This window comes from Drosophila ananassae, chromosome 2R, assembly GCF_017639315.1.
Source record: "Drosophila ananassae strain 14024-0371.13 chromosome 2R, ASM1763931v2, whole genome shotgun sequence".
NCBI lineage: Eukaryota > Metazoa > Arthropoda > Insecta > Diptera > Drosophilidae > Drosophila > Drosophila ananassae.
This window is the reverse complement of record NC_057928.1, coordinates 10399104-10416573: the sequence shown is the minus strand read 5'-3', so window position 1 is coordinate 10416573 and position 17470 is coordinate 10399104. Positions and strand designations below refer to the sequence as shown.

The following is a 17470-nucleotide window of genomic DNA, read 5'->3' as shown; positions in this document are numbered from 1 at the left end:
CTTTTCAGGAAACTCCAATTTATTTCCATTAAATTTATTAAAAACTTAAATTAGATGTGATTATTCAGTTGGTTTTTTTTTCTTGGCAAAAAACAAAATAAACGCAACAATCTTAATTATAATCAGGAAGAAATTATTTCCCTGATTTTTTCCAAATTTACCCAGGCTTTAGTATAACAAGCCTTTACTTCTTATCCTTTGGCTTATCATCCTTCTTGTGGTCCTTCTTTTCTTCCTTCTTGGCCTCCTCCTTCTTAGGTTCAGCCTTTTTGGCCTCCTCCTTCTTTGGTTCGTCCTTTTTGCCCTCCTCCTTCTTATCATCTTTCTTCTCGTCCTTCTTGGGATCCGCCGGCTTGGCCGCTGGCGCCGTTCCGTCCGGTGACATGGAGGCAGCCAACTGGCTGGCCTTGGCAAGGACCTCCTCCACATCCCCAACCATATAGAAGGCGATTTCGGGAATGTCATCATAGTCCCCATTGAGCAGTTTCTTGAATCCCTCCACGCACTTCTCGATGGGGACCAGCTTGCCCGGGTGTCCGGTGAAGATTTCGGCCACCTGGAACGGCTGCGAGAGGAAGCGCTGCATCTTGCGGGCGCGGGCCACCGTTAGCTTGTCCTCCTCGGACAACTCGTCCATTCCCAGAATGGCAATGATGTCCTGAAGGGACTTGTAGCTCTGGAGGGTTTTCTGCACCGCTCTGGCCACGTTGTAGTGCTCCTCGCCAACAATATCGGGATCTAGGATGCGAGACGATGAATCCAGAGGATCCACAGCCGGATAAATACCCAACTCGGCGATGGGACGCGACAGCACAGTTGTGGCGTCCAGATGCGAGAAAGTAGCGGCCGGAGCAGGATCGCTGAGATCGTCAGCCGGCACGTAGACGGCCTGGACTGAGGTGATGGAGCCGTTACGGGTACTGGTGATTCGCTCCTGCATGGTGCCCATGTCTGTGCCCAGAGTGGGCTGATAGCCCACGGCCGAGGGGATGCGACCCAGCAGAGCCGACACCTCCGAGCCCGCCTGAGTGAAGCGGAAAATATTGTCTATGAAGAGGAGTACGTCCTGGCCATCCATATCGCGGAAGTACTCGGCAATCGTCAGACCCGTAAGCACCACCCGGGAGCGAGCGCCTGGCGGCTCGTTCATCTGGCCAAAGACCAGAACCACCTTCGAGGTGTCATCTTCCAGGGAGATGACCTTCGACTCAATCATTTCGTGGTAGAGATCATTGCCTTCACGGGTTCGTTCTCCGGCACCCACAAATACCGAATATCCGCCGTGGGATTTGGCAATGTTGTTAATGAGCTCCATGATGAGCACCGTCTTGCCCACTCCTGCTCCGCCGAAGAGTCCAATCTTGCCACCTTTCACATACGGAGCCAGGAGATCAATGACCTTTATCCCGGTGACCAATATTTCCGGCTTTACGGTCAGATCAACTAGCTCTGGAGCCTCGTTGTGGATGAAGGAGTAGAATTCCGACTTAATGGGTTCACGGTCGTCGATGGGATCGCCCACAACGTTCAGGATGCGACCTAGGACTGACTTGCCCACGGCCACACGGATCGGGTAGCCCGTATCGACCACTTTCTGGCCACGACGCAGACCCTCCGTAGAGTCCATGGCCACGCATCGAACAGTATTGTTACCCAAATGATGGAATACCTAAAGAGAGTTGCAATTATCTATTTCATATGGTAATAGAATCCCATATCTCACCTCCAATACCAGGCGACCAATCGGTGCATCGATCACCTCCATGGCATTGAGTACCTCGGGGAGCTCTTCCGGAAAATAGACATCTATAACTGGTCCAATCACAGCGTGGATATAGCCCTCACGACCCTTGCCCTCAGGTGGTTTTTTGTCTTCTCCTCCCGAGGCTCCAGCGGCTCCCTCATCGCACTCATCCTTCGGTTCCGGCTTGCATTCATCCTTCGGTTCCGGTTTGCATTCCGCCGGTTTCGGATCGCAGTCTTCGGGCTTGCCCTTGTCATCCCACAAGCCCAAGGAGGCGTGCAGAGACCGGGCATGTCGTGGAGACTGCAGAAGACTCCCCATTTGATTGCGAACCTGGCCATTGTTGGGTTGGCCCACTTTCAGGCCAATTTTGGCGCAAGCTTAGTGATTTAAAATTTTATAAATTAAAATTATATTAAAATTGGAAAAGAAAACTCCTCTTACCCGTTGCTAATCTTGTCCATGAAGCCAACATTTTATTTTTCTTTTTACACGTTTTTTTCCAGTTTCTTTCAGAAAAGAAGTAGTGCTTTTAATGACAGCTCTTAATTAAAGAACTTAATAGGAGAAAGTCAAAGCCTACTAGATCTGGTTCCAGGGGTTTATTTAATAAATGGTCCTCTTTAAAAGGATTGCCACAAAAAATGCAAATTTTAATATAAAATAAGTATTCTTTTTACTATTTAAAATGTTTAAAACCCCCATGTTATTATGAGTCTTAAAGATAATAAACCCAATACCTTGAATATTTGTATAAAAAACGTTAAATATTTAACAAAATTTAAACAAAAACAAGAAAGGAAAGCTAACTTCGAGCGGAGCCGAAGTTTATGTACCCTTGCAGTTCAGTCGCAGTCCGCTAGGTGGCGCCACGCATCTTATATTATTAGATATGTAGCGGATCGTATATAGTTGGCCGATCCTTATGAAATTTGGCATATCGATTTATTTTGCCAAAAGAGTAATCTGTACGAAATCCCATCTTTCTAACTTAAAAAACATCAAAGTTATGCCAATTTCGATCGTTCTATGACAGCTATAGGATATAGTCGGCCGATCCTTATGAAATTTTGCACACAAGATTTTTTGGTCAAATATAACATGTGTGGAAAGTCCCAACCCTCTAACGTAAAAAACACCAAAGTTATGGCATTTCCGATCAATCAGTTATATGGCAGCTATAGGATATAGTCGACCGATCCCGGCCGTTCCGACTTATATACTGCCTGCAAAGGAAAGAAGGGTGTGTGCAAAGTTTCAACTCGATAGCTTTAAAACTGAGAGACTAGTTTGCGTAGAAACAGACAGACGGACAGACGGACAGACGGACAGACAGACAGACAGACAGACAGACAGACAGACAGACAGACAGACAGACGGACATGCTCATATCGACTCAGGAGGTGATCCTGATCAAGAATATATATACTTTATAGGGTCGGAGATGTCTCCTTCACTGCGTTGCACACTTTTGACCAAAATTATAATACCCTCTGCAAGGGTATAATAACTAGGAAATAGAGTAAAAATATTAAGCAATTAATTTCTTCATTATTCCTGAAGGATCACCTGTTTTCCTAGGATTTCCAATTAAGGGTTGACACCACAGGTTACCTAGGAAACCGATAACCAAAGCAGTTGGCTTTCCTGCCGTATGAAAAATGGACGTACTTTCGCATTATAGTTCTCCGGTAATAGAATTCCCTGCCACCCAACCGTTGGAGAAGCAGTATGCTCTGGTGGACAACTGCACGGGAACCGATCCACCGCCTCCCAGCAAAGATGCTGGTACAGCCACCCAGGAGAAACAGAGCATGGCCACCCAAACGGAGCAGGTCTGGTCAAGTGACAAGGAAGTGGACTACGATGAACGGGCATTGGCCAAATTTCTACGAAATATCTATCCGGCAGTAGAGCGGGAACTGCTGAATCCCACTCCCTTGGTAGAGGAGCAGGAAATGAATCAGAGTAGGCTGGAGGAGGAGCTACAGGTGTTCACCTATCAGAAGCTGGAAATGGGAGCTATTGAAAACTCCATAGGGTTGGCCATCTGGCTGTCGGTGCACACGAATAATGCTCCAGTTCTGGTGGTCAGCACAGTGGCGCCTCATGATGACTGGTGTGAGCATGTGGACCAGCAGCTGAAGCTCTTCATTCCCCAGAGGATGTACCACTCGAATCTAGTTGTGTTTACGGAGCTGAAAGCTATTCCTTTGAAGTCCTGCCTCAGAAGTCTCTGTACGAATCCCTTCAACAAGAACATGTTCGCTGGTTCCACCATGGATGGGGAACTCTTTGTCTGGCTTTATGAGCCGGGAAGGAGTGGCGCTGGTGGTGACACCAGTGTGGACATAAAACAGCTCTACAGCTTCTCCTCCACCCAGGGCGCCGCAGTAGCGCTCGATTGGCCGAAGGAGCAGCTCCTCCTGGCCTGCTACGGCAATGGAACTGTCCGTCAATGGGACTTGAGTAGGCACATGAGTCTGGAATGGGAATACTCCTTACCAGCCTCCGTGACATCGGAACCTACAGCACTGGTGGCTCTGAGCCTAGACGATTTCGTCCTGGGCACCAACGACGGCGGAGTCTACCGCTGCTGGAGCACGGGTCGCCAGGCCACAGCAACCAAGAAGATTCAAGTTCAGCCCTTGCGAAGACATCGTTTCATGGTGTCCACTTTGCTCAGGACAGAGATGGAGGGCAACCCGTACGTTCTCAGCTGCGATCTCAGCGGGCAGGCCTTCTACCACGACATGCGACTTGCTGAAGAGGTCTGCAATGGTCTTAAAACCGTAAACAATTCTTAAACTTATTTAAAACACCCCTCAGGACATGGCTCAGGTTGTGGTACAGATACCACTTCCCTTCAAGAATGTCATCGCCTGCAGCAGGAATGGAAACATCATCTATTGCCCCGCCAATGATGGAGCCCTCGAGTACTACCGGGTTAGTGATGGAGCTCATGGTCATGTCAAGGGAGCATTGCGAGGAAGAGGAAGTTTTATCCGAAGCAGTGACAATGGGTAATGCAATTCTCTTACAAAATTAAACAAAATAATATGAATCTTACTTTCAGACGTTGGATAATTACCGGGTTTTATGGCAACGACTTTCAGATTTTCTACGTGGAGTTGTAAATAAAAAACGTCCTTTTTAATAATCGCTTTTATTTGCATTGACTGCTTACTTTAATGTACGGTTTCATCCTCTCTTAAGTTTGCTATTTACACGAGTTTATTTTAAAATTTCTCAGATCTCTAACAAATACCACATGTAGATATAGACTATATATTTTTTGTATAAACAAGAGGTTTCTCTCTGCATAGAATTTCGAAACAGAAGAATTAAAGCCATTTTGATATAATTGCATAAAAAATGGATCGTTTTTTGGGAAGTAGTAGGTTAAAAAAATATATAAAAATAATTGCATTAATAAAATAGTGAAATAATTTGTAAATATCATTAACTAAACATTCAATAGTGTACACTTTTTATCAGGCTCGAGAATGTGATGTACAAAAATAATGTGTGTATGTTGTGTGTATAATGTTTATAAAAAGATTGTTTCACATTTGACGTAATTACAGAATGGCGATAAATAAATGTACATCTTTATAACCATTTGCCTAGCGTAGAATAAATTATACAATTAACATTAACGAGATATACGCGATATATAAATATATAATAGAACTGCACACAATTTTGCTAAATCTCTCATACTCGAACGTCTGATCCCAGCTGTACTCCTCTCATCATCCTCTCCAATCCAATCCACTTCAGTCCAATTCATTCCACGTTCAACTTTTCACTTAAGCTTAGATTGCAATCAGCATTTTGCACATATCAAATATTGTTGGTTTTTTGCGATAATTCTCACAATAATAATAATAACTAGAAGCAGTGCTCGCCCAGCTTCTTATTGGCTGATAAATTCAGTTGAAGAGCACCGTGTTCGGGTCTTCGTTATCCATCTGCTTCACATGACGCAGCACATCTTTCTTAGTAATTACCCCAAGTAGGCGACTAGAAATAGAAGTAATAGTCATTTAGATGGTAATTCCATCGCAGCTACCGAGAACACCTTACCCGTTGTGTGTCACTAATGTCTGGCGCAGTCCCAGTTTACGGAACATGTCCACCACTGTCTCCATGGGCGTCTGGTCCGTAACGGTGATCGGCGCCATGTCCAGAATCTTCTTCAGTTTCAGGGGCTGGGGGCCCAGGTTTTGAGTGGGCTGCGTGGAAGTAAATAATACTATAGAACTGCTGCTGATGCCCTCGATGAGCCGCTTGGCATTGCCTAAAAAAAATAAATATAAGAGGTTAATATAATTAAAAAAAAGGAAGGTGACGAAGGGTAATAATCACCAATTGCCAAATTCAGATCCCGACGCAGTACAAAGCCCACTAGGTATTGGTTCTCCCTAGACACCACCACCGGATAGCCATTGTGTTCTGTTTCCTTCAGTAGATTCTCCACATCGTCCACTGTCATAGAGTCCTGGGTTATGACGTTCAACGTTTCGTTGCGTCTGAAAGAGAAATATTAAATATTACTATTATATTAAATAGGAAATAAGTTAATACTTACTTTGGTTGCATCACATCCGCTGCCAGGGTGGTGTGTGCAAACTCCTCCTTACTGTCCAGGAACGGATAACCATTCAACGCAATGTGCGCATCGTATATTCCCTGCCTGCCGAGAGCATCGCCCACCCACTTGGATGCCATGGCGGCCGCCATCAAGGGCACAATATATCGCACTCCACCTGTCAGCTCAAACATTATCACCACCAGGGACACTGTCATCCGCGTAACACCACCCAAAACTGCCGCTGCGCCCACAACTGCATACAATCCAGGTGTGATGAGGTTGCTATCCGCACATTCGCCAGTGAAGAACCAGATATTCGGGTAGCTGTACGCAAATTGTTCAACGCCGATTCCAACAATGCGACCCATAATGGCGCCCAGTAACAGGGACGGAATGAACAGACCTGCCGGAACTTTCATGCCAAACGTGAAGATGGTGAGGGCCAGTTTAAGTATAAAGGTGAGCATGAGAAGCCAAATGGAGCTATAAACCCCAGGGCCAGGCTGGGTGACCTCTATGATGCTGTTGCCCATCGTTATGTTCATGCGTTTGTATTCACTGAAATGAAATTCGGTTAGGCCATCTTATATAGAGAGATTGAAGGTGGCACTTACCACAAGGGATTGGTGACATCGCCGGGCGAGCATTTGCTGACCAACAAAAAGATCAGCTCGTTCATGTTCATGCGGGTGAAGGGGTTCGGGTAGCAAATGATGCCAGTGACGAGGGTCACAAAGAGCACCTCCATGACGGGATACTGGCCCAGCTTGCTGAACTTCCTGTAGCGGCACCAAAACAAGTTGGCCTTGATGAAGAAGGTTCCAATGGCGCCCTTGAAGAAACAACAATTAATAATGGTTTCTAGGATAGGTTACATTTAAAACTTACCCCCATGATTCCCAAGAACACAAACGGAATAAGTTCAAAGAATATCCAGGGCTTGTTGTACTCCACGAAGAAAAGCACGGAATGTTCGTTGCCGAATGGAGTTAATGATCTCAAGACGAATGCCGCAATCAGTGCACAGAAGAAGGAGCGCCAGAGTGTCTTCAGTGGAAAGTAGTAAGATACCTCCTCCAGCGAAAACAAAACTCCTCCGATCGGTGCTCCAAAAGCCACAGAGACTCCTGCCGCTGAGGCTGCCGAAAGTATCTCACGCTTCTTGGCCTCGTTCCGGCCGTATTTGGGAAACAGGTGAGAGAGTATGTTGCCAATGCAACTGGCAATATGGACCATGGGTCCCTCCTTGCCAAGAGTCAAGCCAGCTGACACGGAAAGCATAAGACCCACCGATTTAATCAGCAGCGTCCACTTTCCCAGATATCCGCGAATGATGAAGCCCGACAAGATGGTCTTGATCTCGGGTATACCCGATCCGCAGGCATACGGCGCAAACATCCGCACCAGAGAGGCACTGAGGGCGGCGAAGAGCAAAGCCCACAGCACGTACCAAATATATGCAACAATATAGGGTCCAGTGCCAGTCCGGTCCAGTCCAAAGATCTCTGGCCAGGTTTTCCACTAAAAAGTTTAACTTATTTAATGAAACATTTGAAAGGTTTCAAATACGAACTCACCGTGGAACAGTTACCCTCCTCAAACACTGACTGCTTGGCCGGATAGCAGCACTGTTCGCGGTTGAACCAGAAGGCGGGAGGACAGATTCCGTGCTTAAGATCCGACATCCAACTGGCCCCTATGTCCACCATTCCCGCCACACAACCAGCAGCAATACCGACAAGCAAAACACACAACCACCCGGAACCAGCATCAATAGAGCCCTGGAAAACAAAGGAAGTGTTAAAAAATAAATTCAAAAAGCTAAAGGAAGATACTAACCTTTATCAGATCCCAGAGAGAGTCCTGTCGTTTCTTGACTATATATCGATGTCGCATACGATCTCGGGCAATGTCCCTTTGCCAGTCGATGGTGTGGAAATCCTCATATTGTCCAATGCCCGGTATATCGTCCTGTACATCCGAGGAGCCATAGAAGGACAGTGCCCCTAAAGCCACAAATAAAGGTAGAAACATTCTGATCAGTTTACATTAAGTTTTTCTAGCTATTTTATGATTATTTTGTGGAAATTGCAATCTTATTTCTATCTGACATTAGAAACTTGCTTATGAATTACTTTGTTTAGGAGGTATTTGAGTAAATAGTTTACATTATGGACTTTGTATCAATTGAGACTGCCAACGATAGAGTTAGAATATCTATTTATTTTTCATGTTTAACTTTCACACATGATGGCTATGGGTTTTAACCAAATAATTCCTACTAAATTGATTTGTAATTTATTTATTTAATTATCATCACGTGAGTCTACTAGCAGGTTTATTGTACATATCAGATAATTAAATTAAATTCCATTTCTATTATTTTCTGAATAAAGACCCGAAGCTAGAAGCATTAAATTAATGTAACTGTTGCTTCAATCACTTTTCTTTCCGTTTATGCTAATGAAAATAGGTACATATAGGTACATATTAATTGAATTCCCCACCAGACAAGTACAGCTGCGAGCCACGCCACCAAAATATGGAATACGAAGGTGACGTCGCGGCTCTCATATGATCATGATCTTGATTAACACCACAGACAGTGGAACTTTGCGTAATGGATGGCTCATGAAGCTACAGCCCCAGCCCAAACGATTCTCAGCTCCAAAATAATTAAGATGGCAAAAATATTTGACAAAATATTGATCTTTTGATTTAATAGAATATATATTCTCCCGCTCTCACCGTCCATGGTTTCGCCGAAGGCACTGTGAGTTGGCACATGCTGATGGTGGTGATGCTGGTGCATTGTCCGTTGATTGTGATGATTGCCCGACTGGCCGAAGTCGCGTTCCGTATCGGACTCGGTGGCCGTTTCCCGGTGATAGCCGCTGCTGCTTCCACCGCCGATCACATCACCGGGACTGGAGCGCGGTGTGATGTCGATCATATCCTCCTCGTCGGTGCCCGCCGCCGTCAGCGAGGTGGTCAATTTCGAATGCTGGGCTAGCGGGTGGTCGCGGAAATTACCGTCCCCATCTCCGCTGGCTCCTCCTCCGCCGCCGCCGCCACCATTTGTGTGGCCGTTGGACTGGAAAGAGCAAAATAACGAAAGAATATCAATGATATGGGTTTTTGGGGAACTGGGGGAAAAGTTGCCAGACCCCAGAGGCTTTGTTTACGCATAAAGACCGATAAGATTAAGATCTCGACCGCAGCTGTACTCCAAATAGAGTATATAATATAAAAGTTCTCTACGTAGGATTACATTTGGCAGCATTTCCGCCCCCAAATGCCAATAGTTTGCGATTTCAAACGAGGTGGTATTGATAAATTAAATTACAATTTATATTTTATACACTTTTCTTTAGTTTTTGGCATTTTTTTTATTATATTTATATATTTTTTAATTAATTTATGAATAAATATTTAACTAAAAACCTATTAATTTGGATTTTAACTTCTGGCTTGGATTAAATGATTTATATCACGTATTTTTAAACAAATAAAAACAATAAATGTTGGAAGATATGTGTAATGATGGGACTTGAGCATAGATGATGGGTTGATCCAGCTGCTTATCACTTATGACTCGTACCTTTTTCATCACTGTTTGGTAGGCGGTTATGTAGTTGTTGCCCTCGGCGGCCGCCTCTCGACTGCCCTTCAGCGGAAACTTCTCCATTTCACTCGGTTTTAATTTGAAACCGATTTTTTTTTTAATCAGCTATCCAACTTTTGTTGCGTTTTTGCGTTGCAGTCGGGGGAGGCAGCGCTGCAGCAGCGCAGCAAGCGCACGTCACTAAGTACAAATACACAAACAGTTGTTCGTCGCAAAAATCACTTTCTTTCCATTTCACTTTATTTGGGGGGCGTGTACTCGAACTCTTTTCGACATTGAGTGGATGCGAAAGGGTTTTGGATAATTAAATGGCACACATTGCACAGGTAAAGTACTTTCTTTACCTGCGAATAAAATTTATTTGCAAAAAATCACAAATTCAGTATGACCAGGGCGGGGAAAGTATGGGAATACCAAATGTTTGTTGTGTCGAAAGCGAGAATAATCGTTATCGGAATCTAATCGATCGTAATATTGTTATTATAACACTTTTTTTTTTTTAAACTCTCTTCTTAAAAAGTGGTATTTACTAATGCTGTTATAGGTTTATTAATATATTTAACATATTACACATACACCCCTTTCAGGGGCACCAATATAGGATACAAAAGGTTAATCTAGCATGTGGGCTGGAACACTTATATTATGAAACAGAAAGTAGAAAATTTAACATTTAACTTTATTTTTATAAAATAAAAACTATAAATATCCACCTTATTAACAAAATAAATATTAGGAAAGAATTGTAAGTGAAAACTGTGCATTTCAAAGTCAGTGTGGCCAGATCTGTAAAACGTAAATCCGTTTGGTAAACTATTTGTTATGATTTCTGCATTCCCGCCTGGCTGTAGCACTGATCCGTATTCGATTTGTTTACGCCGTACAGCGCACGGACTGCAGCGAGACAACAACAATAGTACCATCGGAATAAACAACAAGCACAGGGTAACATGGCCGGCTTCGTGGCGGTGCACACAGGTTTGTATCCCCTCGACTGGGCAGACAGGTCGGATGATTGATGGTAGACAAACGGTCTTTCAGGGGCTGGCAATTGCATCGATGAGACAAAGTACCAGCGGGTGATAAAGGAGGCCTGTATCCGGGCCACGGACATCCTCCGGAACGGCGGAACAGCAGTGGATGCCTGCGAGGCGGCCATCATACGGTTGGAAAACTGTGGCTACACTAACGCCGGCTATGGCTCCAATCTCTGCATGGACGGATCCGTTCAGTGTGATGCCGCTATAATGGATGGATCCAACCTTAACTTTGGGGCCTGCACAAATGTCAGTCGTGTCAAAAATCCTATCCAGCTGGCACGCCGGATATGCGATGCCCAAGCAACTCCACAACTCCTGGAGCGCATTCCACCGATGATCCTGGCGGGCAGTGGGGCAGAGCGGTATGCCGACGAGGTGGGCTGCTCCATGGTTGAGCCCTCTGTGCTAATCTCCGCCAAGGCAAAATTCCAGTTCAATCACTATAAAAGCAAGTATGACTTGGTGGTGGGCAGGTTGAGCAAGGCTCCTTCTGAAGAACCTGTACCTGTTCCTGAACCCGGCAACGAAGTGGAACTATCCGCCGCCTTGGACACCGTGGGTGCGGTATGTGTGGACGGTGCCGGAAACACTGCAGCGGGCTGTAGTTCTGGAGGAATTTTACTCAAAGTTCCTGGAAGAGTAGGGCAGGCGGCTACTTACGGTGCCGGGTGCTGGGCCACCGATACCGACGAGCTGGCAATAGCTACCTGCACGACCGGCAACGGTGAGTACTTGATGAAAACACTGCTGGCCAGGGAGATCTGCAACGGTGCCTTCAGCAGCGACTGTGCGGTAACCAGCCTACACCGGACGTTCAAGCAGAAGTTCCTCGACTCACCCTTGCTGCCAAGACAGCAGGATCTCTATGCCGGCGCCCTGACCCTGCTCTACTATCCGAGCCAGAGCAGCGGGGAGGTGATGTGGAGCCACACGACGCAGTCATTTTGTGTCGGCTACATGGCCACCACCCAGAAGGTGCCAAAGGTTCGACGATCCATCATATTCCGATTTTTCATTTTTAAAAGCTATATCGTTTTGTGTTTATTCTTGCAGTTTGTGCACTCGCCGCTGCCCACGTACAGTGTGCCGGGCAGATCGTGCGTCGTCAATGGCCATAATTTCCATTTGCGCATTTAGAAGAAGCCAACTAGTCTGGCCGCCGGATTCGCATCGTTTTCCGCCCTCTCTCTTGGCTGTTGCTGGTCCCCTCCCTGGCCAGTGGTCACCGTGGCCGCCCCTGTCTCTTCAGCAGCATCATCTGCTGTTCATTTGATTTAATGTTTAATTGCCGCGACAATCGCTGCCAACAGTGCCCGGAGGTGAAGGAGAATATGCTTTGTCTTGGCGCAATATAAAGATAATTAAGCGAAAACTTTTATTTGTAAATTATCGTAGATTGTAAAGCAGAACTGTGTGTACTATTGGGATTTCGAATATTGTTTTCCCCTGCCTTCGAACTGGCTGCGCTAGATAAATCAAACAGCCAGCCAGCTAGCCAGAAGCCAGCCGGCGGCATGCGAGTCGGAGGAATATCATATTCGAGATTCGAGTGGGCATATGTTTGTATATCCGTGTGTATATTTAGAAGCGCTGACGTGTGTGTGCATCTGTGTGTTTATGTCCAAGTGTTTACGGCCATCAATGTACAGAACTTAACCCATTAATTTTCGACGACACAGAAACAGAAACCACAGCCTAGCACACCATATGCACACACAATATCAAGGTCTCTAGTATCATCAGTTGTCCCCAACATGAATATTTGATTATTTTGAAAATGCTTTTACTTTTAGCGTAAGCCGATTTGTACATATACTTATGACGCGAGCTGTTACAAACACATTCGATCGTATTCATTTCTCCGTTTATCGGGTTATGGCTAATAATCCTATGGTATTTCACGGCAAATATTGCTATATATTTCGAGGCTTTTCTCAAAGGCGAAACATTTAATGTCCATCTACATACCCGACAACTGAGCTCCAAAGCTGTTGATTCATACTGCCTAAGTTTTTGTTCTTGGTAATAATTAATTACGAATAAATTATAATTATTAAAATGGTATACTATTTATAAAAATATCTAGTTTAAAATATAAAATTGGAAAAAGCGAAAGCCTTTAGAAAGCGCCATATTTTGGGTAAATTACTCAGTGTCTATAAACAATTATTGTGGGAAGGCCATTCCGATTTTTTGGCTTATTATTTCTTATAATATTCTGTTTTTAAAAGTTCTTGTTAGTGATATATACAATTCCCAAAATTCGATATATTCTGCTGCAATCACATATGTATATTGTGGTTGGAAGATAAAAATACTGTTACTAATAACTTCAATGGTAAGATATATATATTTTTGATAATATTTTACTAACAAATATAATACATTTCAATAGTATTAGAAATAATAATAATAGGTTTTATAGAAAGTGATATACTTAGATTGATTTTTCTGAGGATTTTCTATTTATATTATTAAGAAGAATCGGATCGTATTTAGAAGAAACTGATTATGCAGTGGAGTCAGTTGAAGAACTTTCCGTAGAAGATGACGAGCTGGATGAAGAGGAATCACTCGAAGAACTAGAATCATCCGTTGAAGAAGACGCATCAGTAGAGGCAGTTGAAGAACTTTCCGTGGAAGATGATGAACTGGATGAAGAGGAATCACTAGAAGAACTAGAACTATCCGTTGAGGAAGTGGAAGAACTTTCCGTGGAAGATGACGAAGATGAAGAGCTATCACTGGATGAAGAAGATTCCGTTGAAGAGGACGTAGATTCTTCTGTTGAACTAGATGATGATGAAGTTGTCGTAGCGGAGCAACTGGCAGGCCAGTTGGTAACACATGTGTTGGTGGTGGAGTCGAAGTAGAGGTTGGATTTACAAGTTAAGAAGACTGTCACCCAGGAATCAGTGCCACTTCTCTGGCAGTATATATAAGAATGACAGTTTGAGTCGGCATAGTTCCTGGTGTAAAAGTAGCTCGGATTGGAGCTGGGCACGGCATTAGCACATGCCTCTGCCAGTTCTGTAGTGCTAGGTGTCGTCGCAGGTGCTGCCGTGGTGGTAGTAGTCGTATACTCGGTATTGCTGCACGTAGGATCGAGCTTCAACTATAAAGAACAATATTTAAGAGTAGTTTAAGGTCTTAACCTCCTAAGTACATACATAATCAGCGGCACAGGAGGGCACACAAATGGGGTTTCCGCTTTGGTATTGACTGTAGGAACAGATCTCATCGGTGGCACAGTCAAATACAGTGGAGACCGCTGAACTGATGCATCGGGCAAACTGGGTCTGGCTGACACAAACGTATTTTGATCCTCCCGAACAATCACCACATTCGGCCCCATTACCACCAGATGAACCACAAACATCCAGGACTGTATCACTGATGGCCGTAGAATCCACACACACGTCGTCGGAATTAGAGCACACTTGTCCGGTCGGGCAGTTTTGTATGGTTCCCAAAAGTGAGGATCCTTTTTGGGAATTTTCCTTTTAAAACTCTCCTTTAATAGCAATATCCTTTCATGACTTACCACTGCAAAACTGATAGGATGTCTGATTGTAGCAGTAAACTTCGTTATCCGTTTGACAAACCAGACATTCCTGGGCTTCCACTAGCACTAGTCCACAAGCCAGAAGGGCCAAAGCTACTCCAATCCTCTGCATTTTGGTCTTGTTATGTTCTTCCAGCTAATGTAGACACTGTTATGATCCATTCCAGAAATCTGCTGTCTTATATAGCTCGAGGTGTTTACAATTAGAAATCATACTTTGCTTTAACCTTCATTGGTTTATGGGTCCCTGAGGTGATAATGCTGTTGTCAGATCTGATTTCGTCAAAGTTATACGAAAAGCTGCCATCGTAAAGTAATATTGCTTCTCTGCATATCAGTAATTGACATCAACTTTTTATTTTCGTCTTTCTAACTATGAACAATGTGGTTACTTTGAACCGGAACGGTTGAAGGTTTCCTGGCTTTTGACTCATGTGTTTTATTATTCTATAAAAATTGATATTTTTCGTACATATATTTAGATTCAGATATCAAGCTTAAGAACTCGATGATCGATATGATCGGTTGATCATATCACCCGGTACTGCATTTCATAATTTTGAAGGGGACCCACCAGGAAATTTAAGAAAAAATCTCAAAAATATTTTGCTGCTAGGTTTTGATGCAGATTAACGAAGAATCGATCCACAAATCGATTAAGGTATTCCGATCAAGAATCAGATGAAAATTGGCAAAGATATGGCCATCAGTGGAGCTCATATTGTCCTCCCAGCCACTTTTCAGAATTTTGAAGGGGACCCCCCAGGAAATTTAAGAAAAAATCTCTAAAATATTTTGTTGCTAGGTTTTGATGCAGATTTATGGAGAATCGATCCACAAATCGTTTAAGGTATTCCGATCAAGAATCAGATGAAAATTGGCAAAGATATGGCCATCAGTGGAGCTCATATTGTCCTCCCAGGCACTTTTCAGAATTTTGAAGGGGACCCCCCAGGAAATTCAAGAAAAAATCTCAAAAATATTTTGCTGCTAGGTTTTGATGCAGATTAATGAAGGAACTATCCAAAAATCGTTTAAGGTATTCCGATCAAGAATCAGATGAAAATTGGCAAAGATATGGCCATCAGTGGAGCTCATATTGTCCTCCCAGGAACTTTTCATAATTTTGAAGGGGACCCCCCAGGAAATTCAAGAAAAAATCTCAAAAATATTTAGTTGCTAGGTTTTGATGCAGATTTATTGAGAATCGATCCACAAATCGTTTAAGGTATTCCGATCAAGAATCGGATGAAAATTAGCAAAGATATGGCCATCAGTGGAGCTCATATTGTCCTCCCAGGAACTTTTCAGAATTTTGAAGGGGACCCCCAGGAAATTTAAGAAAAAATCTCAAAAATATTTTGTTTTGTAGAGTTTGATGCATATCGACTGAGAATGAATGAACAATTTTTTAAGCTATCCCGCTGAGGAATCGGGTGTTTATTGGCAAATATATAGCCTTCGCGGTTAGTATCTTAACAATTTGATGGTTTTGTTGCCACACAACGGCTGGTGGCAGAGTCATAATAGGGTTTGCCAGAAGGACAAACGAAGAAAACTGTTTTCCAGGTGACAGTACTGCCTGAAACGGTCTCGCAGTATATATAGCTTCCACAGGTTGTATCCGTTGTGTATCTGGTATAGAAATATGATGATGAAGTTGTGGTGGCCGCAGAGGAGCAAGCACTCTGAAGATCGGTAGTAGACGGAGTAGTTGTTGGAGCTGCTGTTGTTGTGGTCGTGGCATAATCAGTATTGGTGCAAGTGGATTTCATATTCACCTGTATATAGCAGATATGAGTTAAAATATTTTCTTTTGAGTTATTTCACCAAAAACTTACAAAATCAGCGGCGCATGCTGGAACACATATACTTTTATAAGCGGCTAGGGCACCGAAAATACAAATCTCATCCTCAGGGCAGCTGAAAACGGCCCCGATTTCACTTTGGCTGGTGCAGCGGGCATACTGAGTCCTACTGACACAGGCATACTTCCCAGTATTTATGTTGCAACCTCCGCAACTAGTGTCCGCACATACATCCAGAATAGTGGCACTGAGATCGGCATTAGCCACACAGACATCGTCGGTATTAGAGCAAACAGTGCCCTCGGGACAGGTCTGGACTCCCCCAAAAACATCTCCAGCTAAATCCAATTTTAGTAATTTAAAAAAATTAATCCTTAAACATTCCTATCCAAAACTTACACATGCAGTATTGGTATGATGTCTTGTTGTGGCAATAAACGTCGTTGGCCGCCTGACAGACCTGACACTCCTGGGCCATCGCAGAAACCAATCCACAAGCCACAAGGATACAAAGTATGAGGATTCTTTCCATTTTGCTGCAAAGCTTAAGGTCTGTCTGTTAACTGTTAGATCTCTGCCAATTTTCTGGCTTTTATATATTGAGAAAGTGCACGTTTATGATTCCTCAAGGCGATTATAATGTTTGCCATTCTTTATAATTTCTCTATTATAGTTTCCCATATCAGTAATCGACACTGCTTTATATTCACTCAAAAAAAGAGGTGAAATTTAATTTGAAATCATCTAAACCAAGGTAAAAAATATTTAAAATGATGGATGTGCCTAAAAATCGGAATATTTAAATAATATAAATATATTGGATTTTTTAAAGGGATTTAATTTAGATAGAGATTTATTTTTTCTCGATACTACAAACTTTAAGTTTTCAGAATCTTTTAAAAGCTAAAAATAATAATCATTAGTTCACCCAATCAAAAACACACCTTGAAGAATTCTTACCACAATTTCTGCATCATATATTCTAGATATCAGCAGTAAAATAAAAGTACGTAATAATTGTTGCCAATTAAATCATAAACCTTGGCTTTGTGATATCACCGCAATCTCATCCAATTAAAAAAAGACTTCTC

General features: G+C 43.4%; 6 protein-coding genes across 6 annotated transcripts; 2 read left to right on the top strand and 4 right to left on the bottom strand.

The window, feature by feature from the left end:
- Positions 1 to 55: 55 nt before the first annotated feature.
- Positions 56 to 2303, bottom strand: LOC6506405 (ATP synthase subunit beta, mitochondrial). Its single transcript, XM_001957899.4, has 3 exons — positions 2189 to 2303; positions 1724 to 2124; positions 56 to 1669 (listed from the first exon to the last, which is right to left on the bottom strand). Exons 1-3 carry the CDS (start codon positions 2217 to 2219, stop codon positions 185 to 187), a joined length of 1917 nt encoding a protein of 638 aa, XP_001957935.1. The 5' UTR covers positions 2220 to 2303; the 3' UTR covers positions 56 to 184.
- Positions 2304 to 3313: 1010 nt separating this feature from the next.
- On the top strand, positions 3314 to 4954 carry LOC6493527. The gene is made up of 3 exons (XM_001957900.4): positions 3314 to 4515; positions 4574 to 4767; positions 4821 to 4954. The coding sequence occupies exons 1-3, from the start codon at positions 3406 to 3408 to the stop codon at positions 4879 to 4881; spliced, it is 1365 nt and encodes a 454-aa protein (XP_001957936.1). The 5' UTR covers positions 3314 to 3405; the 3' UTR covers positions 4882 to 4954.
- On the bottom strand, positions 4895 to 10361 carry LOC6506404 (H(+)/Cl(-) exchange transporter 5). Its single transcript, XM_001957901.4, has 11 exons — positions 10311 to 10361; positions 9943 to 10231; positions 9090 to 9435; positions 8181 to 8347; positions 7919 to 8122; positions 7230 to 7862; positions 6956 to 7173; positions 6339 to 6899; positions 6116 to 6279; positions 5834 to 6047; positions 4895 to 5770 (listed from the first exon to the last, which is right to left on the bottom strand). The coding sequence occupies exons 2-11, from the start codon at positions 10027 to 10029 to the stop codon at positions 5680 to 5682; spliced, it is 2685 nt and encodes an 894-aa protein (XP_001957937.2). The 5' UTR covers positions 10030 to 10231; positions 10311 to 10361; the 3' UTR covers positions 4895 to 5679.
- A 433-nt stretch (positions 10362 to 10794) lies between these two features.
- Positions 10795 to 12378, top strand: LOC6493528 (threonine aspartase 1). Its single transcript, XM_001957902.4, has 3 exons — positions 10795 to 10944; positions 11008 to 11990; positions 12060 to 12378. The coding sequence occupies exons 1-3, from the start codon at positions 10917 to 10919 to the stop codon at positions 12141 to 12143; spliced, it is 1095 nt and encodes a 364-aa protein (XP_001957938.2). The 5' UTR covers positions 10795 to 10916; the 3' UTR covers positions 12144 to 12378.
- A 959-nt stretch (positions 12379 to 13337) lies between these two features.
- LOC6506402 (putative protein TPRXL) lies at positions 13338 to 14763 on the bottom strand. The gene is made up of 3 exons (XM_001957903.4): positions 14551 to 14763; positions 14177 to 14490; positions 13338 to 14121 (listed from the first exon to the last, which is right to left on the bottom strand). Exons 1-3 carry the CDS (start codon positions 14681 to 14683, stop codon positions 13516 to 13518), a joined length of 1053 nt encoding a protein of 350 aa, XP_001957939.1. The 5' UTR covers positions 14684 to 14763; the 3' UTR covers positions 13338 to 13515.
- A 1167-nt stretch (positions 14764 to 15930) lies between these two features.
- On the bottom strand, positions 15931 to 16962 carry LOC6506401. Its single transcript, XM_001957904.4, has 3 exons — positions 16779 to 16962; positions 16413 to 16717; positions 15931 to 16352 (listed from the first exon to the last, which is right to left on the bottom strand). Exons 1-3 carry the CDS (start codon positions 16909 to 16911, stop codon positions 16047 to 16049), a joined length of 744 nt encoding a protein of 247 aa, XP_001957940.1. The 5' UTR covers positions 16912 to 16962; the 3' UTR covers positions 15931 to 16046.
- Positions 16963 to 17470: the final 508 nt, after the last annotated feature.

Coding starts and splice junctions, on each gene's coding strand:
- LOC6506405 (XM_001957899.4), bottom strand. CDS start 2,219: ATGTTGGCTTCATGGACAAGATTAGCAACGG. Junction 2,125..2,188: donor ATGGACAAGATTAGCAACGG/GTAAGAGGAGTT, acceptor TAAATCACTAAG/CTTGCGCCAAAATTGGCCTG. Junction 1,670..1,723: donor TTGGTCGCCTGGTATTGGAG/GTGAGATATGGG, acceptor AACTCTCTTTAG/GTATTCCATCATTTGGGTAA.
- LOC6506402 (XM_001957903.4), bottom strand. CDS start 14,683: ATGCAGAGGATTGGAGTAGCTTTGGCCCTTCTGGCTTGTGGACTAGTG. Junction 14,491..14,550: donor ATCCTATCAGTTTTGCAGTG/GTAAGTCATGAA, acceptor ATTCCCAAAAAG/GATCCTCACTTTTGGGAACC. Junction 14,122..14,176: donor CCTCCTGTGCCGCTGATTAT/GTATGTACTTAG, acceptor TGTTCTTTATAG/TTGAAGCTCGATCCTACGTG.
- LOC6506404 (XM_001957901.4), bottom strand. CDS start 10,029: ATGGAGAAGTTTCCGCTGAAGGGCAGTCGAGAGGCGGCCGCCGAGGGC. Junction 7,863..7,918: donor AGGAGGGTAACTGTTCCACG/GTGAGTTCGTAT, acceptor TAAACTTTTTAG/TGGAAAACCTGGCCAGAGAT. Junction 6,280..6,338: donor GCGGATGTGATGCAACCAAA/GTAAGTATTAAC, acceptor TTTCTCTTTCAG/ACGCAACGAAACGTTGAACG.
- LOC6506401 (XM_001957904.4), bottom strand. CDS start 16,911: ATGGAAAGAATCCTCATACTTTGTATCCTTGTGGCTTGTGGATTGGTT. Junction 16,718..16,778: donor ATCATACCAATACTGCATGT/GTAAGTTTTGGA, acceptor AATTGGATTTAG/CTGGAGATGTTTTTGGGGGA. Junction 16,353..16,412: donor CAGCATGCGCCGCTGATTTT/GTAAGTTTTTGG, acceptor TGCTATATACAG/GTGAATATGAAATCCACTTG.
- LOC6493528 (XM_001957902.4), top strand. CDS start 10,917: ATGGCCGGCTTCGTGGCGGTGCACACAG. Junction 10,945..11,007: donor CTTCGTGGCGGTGCACACAG/GTTTGTATCCCC, acceptor ACGGTCTTTCAG/GGGCTGGCAATTGCATCGAT. Junction 11,991..12,059: donor CCACCCAGAAGGTGCCAAAG/GTTCGACGATCC, acceptor TTATTCTTGCAG/TTTGTGCACTCGCCGCTGCC.
- LOC6493527 (XM_001957900.4), top strand. CDS start 3,406: ATGGACGTACTTTCGCATTATAGTTCTCCGGTAATAGAATTCCCTGCC. Junction 4,516..4,573: donor ACATGCGACTTGCTGAAGAG/GTCTGCAATGGT, acceptor AACACCCCTCAG/GACATGGCTCAGGTTGTGGT. Junction 4,768..4,820: donor ATCCGAAGCAGTGACAATGG/GTAATGCAATTC, acceptor TCTTACTTTCAG/ACGTTGGATAATTACCGGGT.